General features: G+C 35.0%; 2 protein-coding genes and 1 long non-coding RNA gene across 4 annotated transcripts; 2 read left to right on the forward strand and 1 right to left on the reverse strand.

The window, feature by feature from the left end:
- The first annotated feature begins 141 nt into the window (after positions 1–141).
- On the forward strand, positions 142–2,461 carry LOC126587522 (uncharacterized). Its single transcript, XR_007611111.1, has 3 exons — positions 142–324; positions 869–1,417; positions 2,159–2,461. It is a non-coding gene; the product is annotated as an uncharacterized LOC126587522 (long non-coding RNA).
- Positions 2,462–4,261: 1,800 nt separating this feature from the next.
- LOC126587516 (probable glutathione S-transferase) lies at positions 4,262–5,441 on the reverse strand. 2 transcript variants are annotated; one of them, XM_050252591.1, is made up of 2 exons: positions 5,098–5,441; positions 4,262–5,009 (listed from the first exon to the last, which is right to left on the reverse strand). In XM_050252591.1, the coding sequence occupies exons 1-2, from the start codon at positions 5,404–5,406 to the stop codon at positions 4,590–4,592; spliced, it is 729 nt and encodes a 242-aa protein (XP_050108548.1). In that variant the 5' UTR covers positions 5,407–5,441; the 3' UTR covers positions 4,262–4,589. The 2 variants fall into 2 exon arrangements, with proteins under 2 accessions (XP_050108548.1, XP_050108549.1); XM_050252592.1 differs by having other exon boundaries at positions 4,262–4,940; positions 5,098–5,440.
- A 3,444-nt stretch (positions 5,442–8,885) lies between these two features.
- LOC126587517 (glutathione transferase GST 23-like) lies at positions 8,886–9,932 on the forward strand. Its single transcript, XM_050252593.1, has 2 exons — positions 8,886–9,242; positions 9,425–9,932. Exons 1-2 carry the CDS (start codon positions 8,931–8,933, stop codon positions 9,788–9,790), a joined length of 678 nt encoding a protein of 225 aa, XP_050108550.1. The 5' UTR covers positions 8,886–8,930; the 3' UTR covers positions 9,791–9,932.
- The last annotated feature ends 2,552 nt before the right edge of the window (positions 9,933–12,484 follow it).

Consider the following 12,484-nt stretch of genomic DNA (forward strand, 5'->3'; position numbering starts at 1 on the left):
CTCCACTAAAGTAGATAATATTATTTGTTTAAAAAATGCACTGTTTAGTTGCATGACTTTAACATCATAAGGTGTGTTTGTTGGAGCTCACTAAATTTCACTGGACTGGATTGTACTATTATTAGTGTTGTATGGTGTTTATTAGACATAAGGATAAAGTTTAATAATCGCTCCGACTAACCCCTTCGCTAAAAGGTCTTAGCGAGGAACCCCAATTATCACAGGATTGCTAAGCCCGTCTTCAAGAGCGTTGCTCGGTCGTCCTCCTCGCTGTTCCTCCTTGCTCGTCCTGCTCCTGCTTGTCCTCGTCTTGCTTCTAGTTTGGTAAATTCCAAATCCGACGATCTATTTCTGCGATTTTGTTTTGTAAATCGTGAAATTATTACTGGGTTCTCATCGATTTCGTTGTTTTGGGTTCGAAATCTATGAAATTGTTACTGGGTTCTGATTGGTTTCTCATATAATCCTTCTAGCTTCAAGTTTTGATTCCAAGTTATGGATGAAATGCGATGGGGGAGTTGTTATGCTTAGATATACCTTCTTTTAATTTCAAGAAATCAAAATCAGTTATGATGTCGATGTTCGGTCCTTTGATTTTTTGCCATCGGTTGAGTGAATTTTCCAGCCCCTTTGCCATCTATTGGTTTGAAAATGAAAATTACATTCTGAATATGAGCAGTCAAATTTGCCAATCCAATCTTATATTTTAAGCTCTTACATCCAATCTTTGTTCATGTTTCGTATCAGTGTCGTTAGTTGGTCATTGTTCTGTGAAGCATTGATGTTTATGTTTTATCCACTTCCGTGCAAAATGTTGCCCAAACAATGACGGTGGTTGAATTTATTTTGGATGGTTTCGTCTGTGTAGGTGCTATTGTATTCTGCACGAATAGAATATATTGGGAGCTATTTTTAGCATCTGGGACGAACTCAAGACGGCAAAAACATGGGACGAAGTTGAGCAAATGGTGTTGGGAGAGTTGAATAATTGCTAAGGTTTCCCTGGATTATCTTCCACTTCGCATTTACTGTTGCTGGTTTATTGTTTTATCACTTCATAAGGTCCAAATAATGCGTACAATCATGATACTAGTGTACCCCATTTTTATATATGATCAAACTACAAGTTTCATGTTTACTTTTTTATGTCCAACATTTTTTTCCCAATCTTTTTCTGTCAAATATGTATTGAGTATGTTGTCTTCCCTCTCTATGTGAGTTTTGGGACCTTCATAAGTGGAGACAACTCCCGCTAAACCGAAGGTTAGTTGGTGTTATCTTTCACGTGCTCAAGGTACCATTGAAACTGACTTTTTGATGCCTCCAGTGGGAGAACCTTGGGATTTTGTCAAGGGAGGTGACAGGTGGGGTTCCGGTTCAAAGTCAGAGAACGAGGATGGTGAGATTGATGGAGCTGGTATGTCTTTAGTTGTGAACAACAAAAGTATAATGTTGATCCAGCATTTCGTATTTTGCATATGTTATTGTTGGTTTGGATCTTTCAACTGGCCTTGAATTTCATCGTATCTTTAGGGGTGTAGTCAAACTCGGATTTGAGAGGATTTTAAAAGACTTTAAAATCCTAGTGTAGTCAATTAAAAGATTTTAAAGGATTTTAGAATCTATTCAAATTTAGGTGTAGTCAATTAAAGGATTTTAGAATCCTTTAAAATCTAGGTTTAGTCAATTAAAAGATTTTAAAGGATTTTAAAATCCATCCAAATCTAAGTGTATTAAAAAAATTAAGATTTTGGAGGATTTTAATAAGTTGTGTATTTTGTGGGATTTGAGAGCCAAAAGTATATATAACTAAGATTAAAAAGAATCCAACCTTACCCCCTAGGATTTCAAATCCTTCCACCACAATCCATCACAATCCATTCAAATTCTTTAAAAATTCATATGAATTTTGTAGGAGTCTTTAATCCTCTTAAATCCGATCAAATCTATCACTATTAAAATCTTTTAAAATCTTAGTTTGACTAAAAGTTAGAAGAGCTCTCCAAGTGGTATGATGCTTCTTAATTTTTGTTGGACACTTATATTTGTGGAAGAAATCATAAGATCCCCTGTTTGCGCTCTAGTCTCTATTTTGTTACAACCAACGCCACACGCTGTTCTGCTGAAAGTACTCAATTCTTGTTCTCATGCTTTGCAGAACGAAAAGAATGTCCATAGAAATTGGTCCGAGCAGCTTTGCTTCAAGGAAGAAGCGTAAGAAGAGCACGACATGATCTGCCAAGCGACTTATTTGCAATTTACGAGATTAAAGACTTGAAGAAAGAACTGTGATAAAGATTAATTGTTCCTAGCAATTTTTGAATTTGTTGCTTAGCTGTGATTTCCTTTTTGAAGGTTGTATTTTTTCTTCTAGTGATGTTCCAAGACCAAAACATTTTTGTTCAGTGTAAATTAATCAAGATTTTGCCCATGAATATTGAATTGATTGATGTTTTACCAACTGAACAGGGTTATGTGTTAATTGATTATCTCATTTGTTTTGTTGAGGCTCGGAGTTATCAAAATCAACCTTTCGATCACCTGCCCTGCAAAATTTGTACATTTTGAAGTTCGATGTTTGTATGGCATTTTGTTGAGTGAGGGGTGCAACGGATAAAGAGAGAAATAATAAAATTAATTAAAATTAAAATTAATTTTTGGAGCAAAAAAAATTAAAATATTTTAGTTCAAAATATAGTCCGGCACTGCACCAAACGTTTTATTATTCTTATTTTGCTTAGTCCAAGCCAAGTTAGTGTAGCTTAGTTCCTAAAGCGTCTAAAATAATTCGGTGCAACAAATGTACTAAGTTTCTAATACCCGGATTACTCTTTTCTCATTAGGATTTATAAAATATAATAATTTCACATAAAACAACGTAGTGGGACTGTGGGTAGTTATGTTTATTATTTTTCAAATTATATTTTAATAAAAACAATAATATTTAAAATAATTAAAATTAAAAAAAATAATAAAAGAACCAATTGTCACACTTGCGTGTGTTAATAGGCTAGTGATATTATAATATGAGTAGGTGATTGGGTTAATATGTTCTGGGCAAGAAAATTTTCAATGTACCAAGAACACGGTCTAGTACATTAAGTGTCATAATATAAATGGTTGAATTTTTTTTTAAGTATCCAACCACTTGTTATTATGACGCTTGAAATTTTTTTTGTTATGGATGTAGAGTATCAAGGTTCTAAGAGGCGCTAAGCACTAGTTGGGCAACAATTTGTTGCTTAGCTGTGATTTCCTTTTTGAAGGTTGTATTTTTTCTTCTAGTGATGTTCCAAGACCAAAACATTTTTGTTCAGTGTAAATTAATCAAGATTTTGCCCATGAATATTGAATTGATTGATGTTTTACCAACTGAACAGGGTTATGTGTTAATTGATTATCTCATTTGTTTTGTTGAGGCTCGGAGTTATCAAAATCAACCTTTCGATCACCTGCCCTGCAAAATTTGTACATTTTGAAGTTCGATGTTTGTATGGCATTTTGTTGAGTGAGGGGTGCAACGGATAAAGAGAGAAATAATAAAATTAATTAAAATTAAAATTAATTTTTGGAGCAAAAAAAATTAAAATATTTTAGTTCAAAATATAGTCCGGCACTGCACCAAACGTTTCATTATTCTTATTTTGCTTAGTCCAAGCCAAGTTAGTGTAGCTTAGTTCCTAAAGCGTCTAAAATAATTCGGTGCAACAAATGTACTAAGTTTCTAATACCCAGATTACTCTTTTCTCATTAGGATTTATAAAATATAATAATTTCACATAAAACAACGTAGTGGGACTGTGGGTAGTTATGTTTATTATTTTTCAAATTATATTTTAATAAAAACAATAATATTTAAAATAATTAAAATTAAAAAAAATAATAAAAGAACCAATTGTCACACTTGCGTGTGTTAATAGGCTAGTGATATTATAATATGAGTAGGTGATTGGGTTAATATGTTCTGGGCAAGAAAATTTTCAATGTACCAAGAACACGGTCTGGTACATTAAGTGTCATAATATAAATGGTTGAATTTTTTTTTAAGTATCCAACCACTTGTTATTATGACGCTTGAAATTTTTTTTGTTATGGATGTAGAGTATCAAGGTTCTAAGAGGCGCTAAGCACTAGTCGGGCAACGGGTAGGGGCCTAGGCGGTTTTGTAATTTTAATTAAATTTATTATATAACATATAAATAAATGTCTCCTTATACTTAATATAAATAAATAATTGTATTGAGATACATAAATTGCGAAATAAAATAAGATATAGATTATATAGTATTATAGCATATTGAAAATATAGGGAACAAACATATAATGAGTGTTCATCCAAGTATTCAATAAGTTTCTTACAATTTGTTGAAAAAATAAAATGCAAGATGAAAATTATCTATTTTCTGTCTAACTATGACCTAGGCGGGCGCTTAAGTAGGTCTAAACGCCATTTCTTAATTTTTAAACGTCTATGGATTAATTGAGTCGGTGACCAGGAACATTTTTTTAGAATAACAAGCATTTTTTTTTCTTTTTCTTAATCCACTTACATGTATGTAAAGGCTAAAAAGATGCTGAAAGAAAGCAATTCAAGGCCTTGAAGCAAGGATCATCTCCCTCCTCTGCTTGTAAAACACAAACATTTTATCAGGATGGAGGCTCTTTTTGATAGCTGGGTTTTCCCTAAATTTGTTAATCCAATTACACAAGCGAGGGAACTCAGTGGCATGCAGTACTTTGACACCAACAACTTGTTCAATCACTCCAAAAGAGGAGGCTATAAATCCCAACGCCAAGTCAGCTAACCCTATTTCATTGCCACCAAAGAAGTCATCCTCTCCCAGAGCTTGCTCTTCCAAGATCTTGAATACATCTCTGATTTCTTTTGCAGCCTTCTCATGTTCTTCCCCATCAGCCATAAATTTAAGATATGGTAACCCCTGCTTGATCACACAAATTGAAATGTTCATTTGATTCATAATGGCCGAAAAAGGCCGAAACCCTAAAATCTACAAAAGTAATACATGTTATGTTTGTCAGACTGTGAATTCGGTTAACAATATTATAGATATGACACTGTACAACATATACAATCACCTTTTCGTCTATAAACTTTGTCCAGAACCGCGCCAACGCTCTCTCATGAGGGTCATCTGAAAGGAGGGGATTCTGGGGCCAAGTCTCCTCAATGTACTCGAGGATTACAGCGGACTCGGTGATTGGTTTCCCATTGTGAACGAGTACCGGAATCTTTTTGTGAACTGGGTTGTAATGCAAAAGCAAATCACTCTTGTTAGCCAAATTCTCTTCTATGTATTCATACTTCACACCCTTCAGCTCTAGAGCCCATATCACTCTGAAATTATATGGACTAGGCCAAGCTCCAAGCACTTTCACTTCTTCCATTTCTTGTTGAGTTGTATAAGTTCTTTAAATCGCCGAGTCCTGGACTCCTTATATACTGATTCTATGAATAAAGCTTTGAAATTTCCTTTTGAATATTCACCCGGATGTTACATTGTTTCTTTTGAAAAATATTAAAAAAAAAGTATTTTAAAGATTTGACTTAATTTGGTCTACGTTTCTCTGTTTTGTGAACAAAAGTTTGATTTGATTTAATTCCTATTTTTTTTATATCTTATAAAAACCTCCTTAATTACTGAGAAAAATAGAGTATTAAAGCGCTTCTTTTTAAATGCGCGAAACTAATTTTTCTGTGCACCTATAAGCCATAAGCCATAAATATGAGGGTGAAGATTATACACATATTTGGAAAATGAAGAAGAAGAATAGTTTCTGCAGCTGTGAAAGAAGATTAAGGAGAAATTTAGAAGAAAAGAAAACGATGGAGAAAACAGATGAAAAAAAAGTTTTTTTTTTTGGTAATGGTAGGCATCCATTTCCTATCATGAAGGTTCTTTGTTTTGTGTTTATTTTATTATTGGTTTAGTTTGGTTTTGAGTTTGAGGAAAAGAAAAAGAAAAAAAATGATAAAAAAGAGAGCTGAGAAAAAAGAAAAAGAATGAGATTTGGTTTTTGGGCTTTCGAAACGGTTTGTGTTTGTTTCAACATGCAAAAAATTTATTTGAGCCTTCGAAAAGATTCGAGTTAGTTCCACTTTCACCATGTTAAGAGCTTTTGTTAGATTTTTGAAAATATTGGCGTTTGTTCTAGTTGGGAGTTGTAAAAGAAGTATAGGTGAATTGTGATTTGTTGAACTTTCGAAAAAAATAGTGTTAATTTTAATATATTAATATAGATTTCTTACAAGTGTGGCTCACTTGATGCGTAATTCCACATAAGAGGGTTGAAATTACCAAGTTTCAAATCAAATTTGAGTTGGCAAACTCATTTCTTGGTTTCCTTTTGACTAGATGAGAATGAAAAGACCTTTCAAAGTAATTTTGATTGTTCATTTTTCTCTGCCAAGTATAAGTCCAATTTTCGATTATGTACACGAATTTCTAATTTTATTTTTCAGACAGGCTAACAAATTAATGGTAAAAGAGTCAAAAGTCTTTGAGTGAAATGAAATGATATAAATATTTAGAAAGATATTTTAATTACAACGGGCTATAATGCACTCACAGTGGAGGTCCGCTGCTATATATATATATATATGTATACGAGGTTAACCACAACTAAATGTCGAACATAAGATAATTCCTTTAACTAAGGGAAGACAAACAGATAGAAAGAATCCATTTGATAATTATTTTTATTTTCATTTTTATTAAACTGAGCCTTGCAGACTTCAACTTTTGTTGCATGTTTTCAATCAGTTGGTGAAGAGCATGAGAGGGCTAAACAAGAAACCCAAGTAGTGTTCAAAACAATAGAACATGGACTTGGGGATAAGAAATTTTTTGGAGGGAGACAATTGGTTTGGCAGACTTGGCATTTGGGATGGATAGCTGGTTGACGAGGAGCTACAGAAGAATCAGCTGGTTTAAAGTTGCTAGAACCAAATATATTTCCTCACTTGCAAACTTGGATAAGCAGTTCGAAAGATGTCCCTGTGGTCAAGGAGAACCTTCACTACAAAAAAAGTAGTCATTACCGATGAAGATTTCCGAGGGTCCAAAAAAACCGTTGTAAAAAGCACATTTTACGACCATAAAATATGGGTCGTTGCTAACATGACATGAAACAAATTTTTATTACCAACGCCCATAATGTCCTTGGAAAAAATCTCAATTTCGTCGGAATGCACTTTTGTTTGGCGGGAAGAATTGGCGATAGTTGTATTAACGACGAGTAAAGTTCTTATCGGAAACAAAATGGTTATTTCCGAAGGTTTACTCATGTTGACGAAATTGATTTAGTATTTTCGAGGGAAAAAAAATCCTCTCAGTAATGTTTTTATATTTTGGAGGGAAAAAAAGTCATCTCAGTAATGCTTTTATATTTTCAAGGGTGATTAGTTGTTGTCGGAAGTAATCATATTTTTTATGACAAATTTTTTTCTTTGTCAGAGTAAATTTTTAAGGTATATGATTTTGTTGGAATCAATTATTTACCAATGGTCACATGTGTCATTGGAATATTCTTGAACAAGTTTGATGCTTAATTTAAATTTTACAATAAATAGATCATATAACTTAGAATACATATGAAAAAAATACACAAAACCGTATTAAAATAGTACTATCCATTAGTGCAAATTGTTGGCTTATTTCAAACCCCTAAGAGAGAAGTTCATTGCATCAGCAATATCATAGACTAGTCTTTAAATTGAATTTGGCAACCGTTCGACGTGGACATACACATCAGCTCAGACAACGCATCATCAATAGTCAAGAGTCGCTCATGAACGTTAGCTAAAGCATACTTTTGAAATATACAATGCAATGCTTTTCCTTTTTAAGTGTTATTAGGAGAAAAGTATATGAATGCATGTGGTCAGCATTTCCAAAGAGGGCACGACAGCCTTTAAAGAATGATGATATATATACCATCCTATCAGTAATAGAACCCCAATAAAAGTTTAATTTACATATGCAATCTGTTCTTTTATTTTCTTCTTGTGAAGACATCATGACTGACGTACACATACAAGTACTCCATTTTATGCGTCTAGGGAGTCATCTATTAATGATTCTCTTCTCTTTCATTTCCTCTTATTTGAACGGTTACGGTTTAACCACGTCAACATCTTATATTAGCTTTTTTATAGAGATAATAAGACAAAAAACAATATGTGAGAGGAGGGGAGGGAAGGGGATAAGAATAGGAGGGAAGATAATTCTACTCTACCTATTAATTAGGAATGATGATCTTCTCCAGATCTTCTTTGTGAGGATCCTTGAAATCCTCAAATTGTGTCCATTCATCGTACATTGTGCGATCATAAATTATTTTAAATATTTTTATTTAAAATTAAATATGAATAGTATCTAACGAAAACTGACCGCACGATATACGATGAACAAACACGATTTAAGGATCCTCATTCATCATTAGGGACTCTTGACCAAATAAACTAAGGATGTTATATTTTATGATGTGATTTAATTATCTGCAGCACTTAGTGTTACGAATGTTTAGCCATTTTTAAATTTTATTTTTAAAATTATTAAATATTTATTTTCAATCTCAACTATTCATTTTTCATACTAAAGTGTAATGTACCACTGAAGTTTTTTTGGCATATTCTAGATGAAAGAAGCCAATTCCCCGTTAAATTCGCAAAGCCCTTTACTTGAAGCACAAGCAGCAAAATTGATTGAAAATAACAAAAATGGCAGAAGTGTAAGCACTCACGTACACATGCACCTTCCAATAATATTTTATGTGAAAGAAGCCAATTCCTCCCTAAATTCCCAAAACCATGTGCTTGAAGCACAAGCAGCCGATTTAATTGTGGGGGTATAAATAGATCTAGAAACCCAGCACAACAAATCAGGAATCTCAACACAAAAATTACAAAAATGGCACAAGTGAAACTACTAGGACTCTGGCCTAGTCCATATGTTTATAGGGTTATATGGGCACTAAAGCTCAAGGGTGTGGAGTATGAGTATGTAGAGGAGGATGTGTTATTCAACAAGAGTGATGAGCTTCTAAAGTACAACCCAGTGCACAAGAAGGTACCTGTTCTTGTTCATGATGGGAAAGCAACTGCTGAGTCCATTGTCATTCTTGAGTACATTGAAGAGGCATGGCCACACAACCCCTTGCTTCCTAAAGACCCTCACCAAAGAGCCGAGGCTCGGTTTTGGACAAAGTTTGGAGAGGACAAGGTAATTATTCTTGACAGTTTTAACATATTATGTCATCACAATGATTGAGCATATGATTTTAATTATATTATTCAACTATGTTATCAACATTGGTGATGATGTAATAACATGACGTATCAATTGTCTATCAACTTAACATTTTATTTAAACCCAAAGTAACCAAAATGTTTTGTGCACCATAGAACCGAGCTTTTCTTGGATTCTTTTTTGCCACTGGGGAAGAACAAGTGAAAGCGGTAAAAGAAGCGCAGGAAAATCTTAAAATCTTGGAAGAGCATGGACTGGGAAACAAGAAGTTCTTCGGCGGCGACAAGATTGGATTGGTCGACTTGGCATTCGGGTGGATAGCTTTGTGGCTGGAAGTCTTGGAGGAATCAGCGGGTGTTAAAGTGTTTGAAGCTGATAGCTTTCCTCGCTTGCATGCATGGATTCAAAGTTTCAAGGAGTCTCCAACAATCAAAGAAAACTTACCTGATCGTGATCGCAGGGCATTCTTGAACTATTTCAAAGGCCGAAGGGCAACAATTGTCGCTTCAGCACAGCCATGAACAGTATATATATTAGCAAGTGTTGCTAGTGTCATTTCTTTGTTACCTGTAAGGTAGTATTAGTATATGGATGGTGTCGTTTCTGTATTTTGCTTTACTAATTCCCAGAAAATAAAAACTTGCTTGCGGTTAAATTTGCATATACCATTGGAGTTAAGGATCTTCATTTTCCTACTCTTTCTATTGTTTTTTTCTCGTGATAGGGAGACATCAGTTCATATAAATAAAAAATTCCTAGGGCAGATATAAGGAATATTGTTTAACTTATGACTAAGAAAGTGTACTTTCCTCTTGGTCTATTGGATTGATTCTTGTGTGCGAGAGACGGAGGAGGGGATTGTGTGAGAGAAGGTGGGGTCAAAAAATAGGGTAAGGGAGATAAATTCTCTATCACCCGATTTGAGGCGCTCTCCAGCGTTGCTCTCGATAAATTTCAGGTTGTTTTGCCGTGACCTTGTCAAACAAGCCCTCCTCTCTAAACTACCCTCTCGTGCATAAATCAATTCGTACCTTAGTTGAAGGATTCAAAACTTCAAAATCACCATCCATCCATTAAACAAAGCTTGCTTTTTCTATGAGAGCGTCTTAGAATTTTTGTCTGAATAGAACGTGAGAAAGATTTTTATTTTTTTTAACAACTAAAAGTAAAACCATTATGCTAAAAGTATCTCATAGATGTTACATTCGCACACATTTAGATATAACACCAGTACGAAAGAGTACAATATTTATTTTGAATCAAGTAGAAGCTCCTGCTTCTTCCAGCAGTTTCAACTTTGTGATGTAGTCGCCCATGGTCCTTGGATTTCCATTCGACAGCCTTTCATGCATCCGACTTTGCTTTGTCCCTTGTATGGAAAATTCCCGGGCAGCTGGTGTTCACAGCTCCAACAATGGCTTGCTTGTACAACCTGTTTGCACTCAAAATATACCAATTTTTACTTATTTGGGTAATTTGGGTAAAATATGGCATTTGGAGGATTAATGTGCAAGAAAACTAACTTGGAAAGATATTTGGCTGCAAGTGGAGGGGTTTGGCACTATAATATTGTTTTTCCCATTTGTTTGGGTGGTGGAGGTTTGTCAAGCCTTTGTTTAAATCAAGATACATGCATGTATTGCAAGTGGATGGGATAGCTTTCGGACAATGATAATATGAAAGAAGCCAACTTGCTTCTTTTAATTGTTAGTTTATTACAAGTGGAGGAGACATGTGCTAAAAACATGTGGTGGAGATGCAAGTTCCCCCTTTAATATTGTTTCTACATGCAAGTTGGCAATGAAATGCAAGCTGCCCAAGCAATGGAATGCAAGCTGCTCAAGCTTCTTTTGGGCAAGTGCAATGTCCTCAGCAGGGGGGGTTTCTTCCAGACCTCTATATAAAGGATCACAAGCACAAGGATTATGGACACTCAATCAAACAAACAAATACACAAACTCTGCTCAAGCTAGATTTGCATACGAAGCTGTAGTCAGCACCAAGCCTTCATCATTTTCAGGATCAACCTTCATCAAAAGCCTTATTTTATCTAGTTTATTAGCTCTGCTGCTCACTTGTAGTATCGATCTCCTTTGTAGTTTTCATGTACAACTCATCTTCAGTCATTTAATTTACAAGCAATCTACAATATTAGTCATTCACTTTCCTTTGTCATTTACATATTGTTCTACCTCTCCATATAAGTAAAATCCTTATTTTCAAGGCAAACAAAGAACCTTAATTTGAGTCACTCCCACTCAATGGCGCAATCTCTTGGTCAAAAGTCGAACTCAGGTGCAACCTTAATCATTCAAAATTCGTCTACTAGCGGCATCTAGTAGTGGCACGCCCGCACCCCACCAATCTCGTGTTTGAATAAATTCCCGGCATGCCTGCGAAGCCCATGGCTAATTTAGGAAGCGAACATATTTTGGCACGGCCGGTGGGATCCTTATATAGAGTTAGATTATGAACAATCCTTATTTCATGATTTTTCTCAATATGCTTTTTCGGAGTATGAGGAGGATGGCGGTGTTGAAGAGCGCCCAAGCTATGGCTATCACATAGAGCCAACCTATGAGTTGCCAATTTATGGGTACATGGCTGAAGAGTACTCAAGTCCTATGGAACATGATTGTCGGCCAACTAATGGCCATTAAATAAATAATAATCTTGAAGATTGGCCAACTTATGGCTATGATGAAGGTTATTATTCTTTTGAAGACAATCACATTCATGAATACTATGATAGGCCAACAAATGGCTTTGAGTATCAAAATGCTTCCAATGAGTACATAGAGCCAATATATGAGATGCCAACTCATGATCATCCCGATGAAAAGCTCTACAAAGAGGATGTGGGTAAATTAGAGAAGGTGTCCAAACTCCATGTGGCAAGCATCGAGTATGGTGAATAGGTGACTAAGTGTTTTAAAAGGGTGGAGGAAAGCTATACAACTTTTGGAGAAACTTTGAGAAAGTTGATAGATCAAATGTGTTAAATCCCCTTTACAAAGCACACTCACCCTACTACAACCAAGGAAGAACAAATCATACACATTGATGAAGGCCAAACAATGGCCCCACCCAATGAAAAATCCATGAAAATGGATATGATTATAGAAGACCAAGCCGTTGTAGGCCAAACATCAACGCTCGGGGGGCTCAAACTCACACCTCATATGGAGCCCGAAGAAGAAGAAAAAAAACTCATA

The sequence above is a fragment of the Malus sylvestris genome, chromosome 10, assembly GCF_916048215.2.
Source record: "Malus sylvestris chromosome 10, drMalSylv7.2, whole genome shotgun sequence".
Taxonomy (NCBI): Eukaryota; Viridiplantae; Streptophyta; class Magnoliopsida; order Rosales; family Rosaceae; genus Malus; species Malus sylvestris.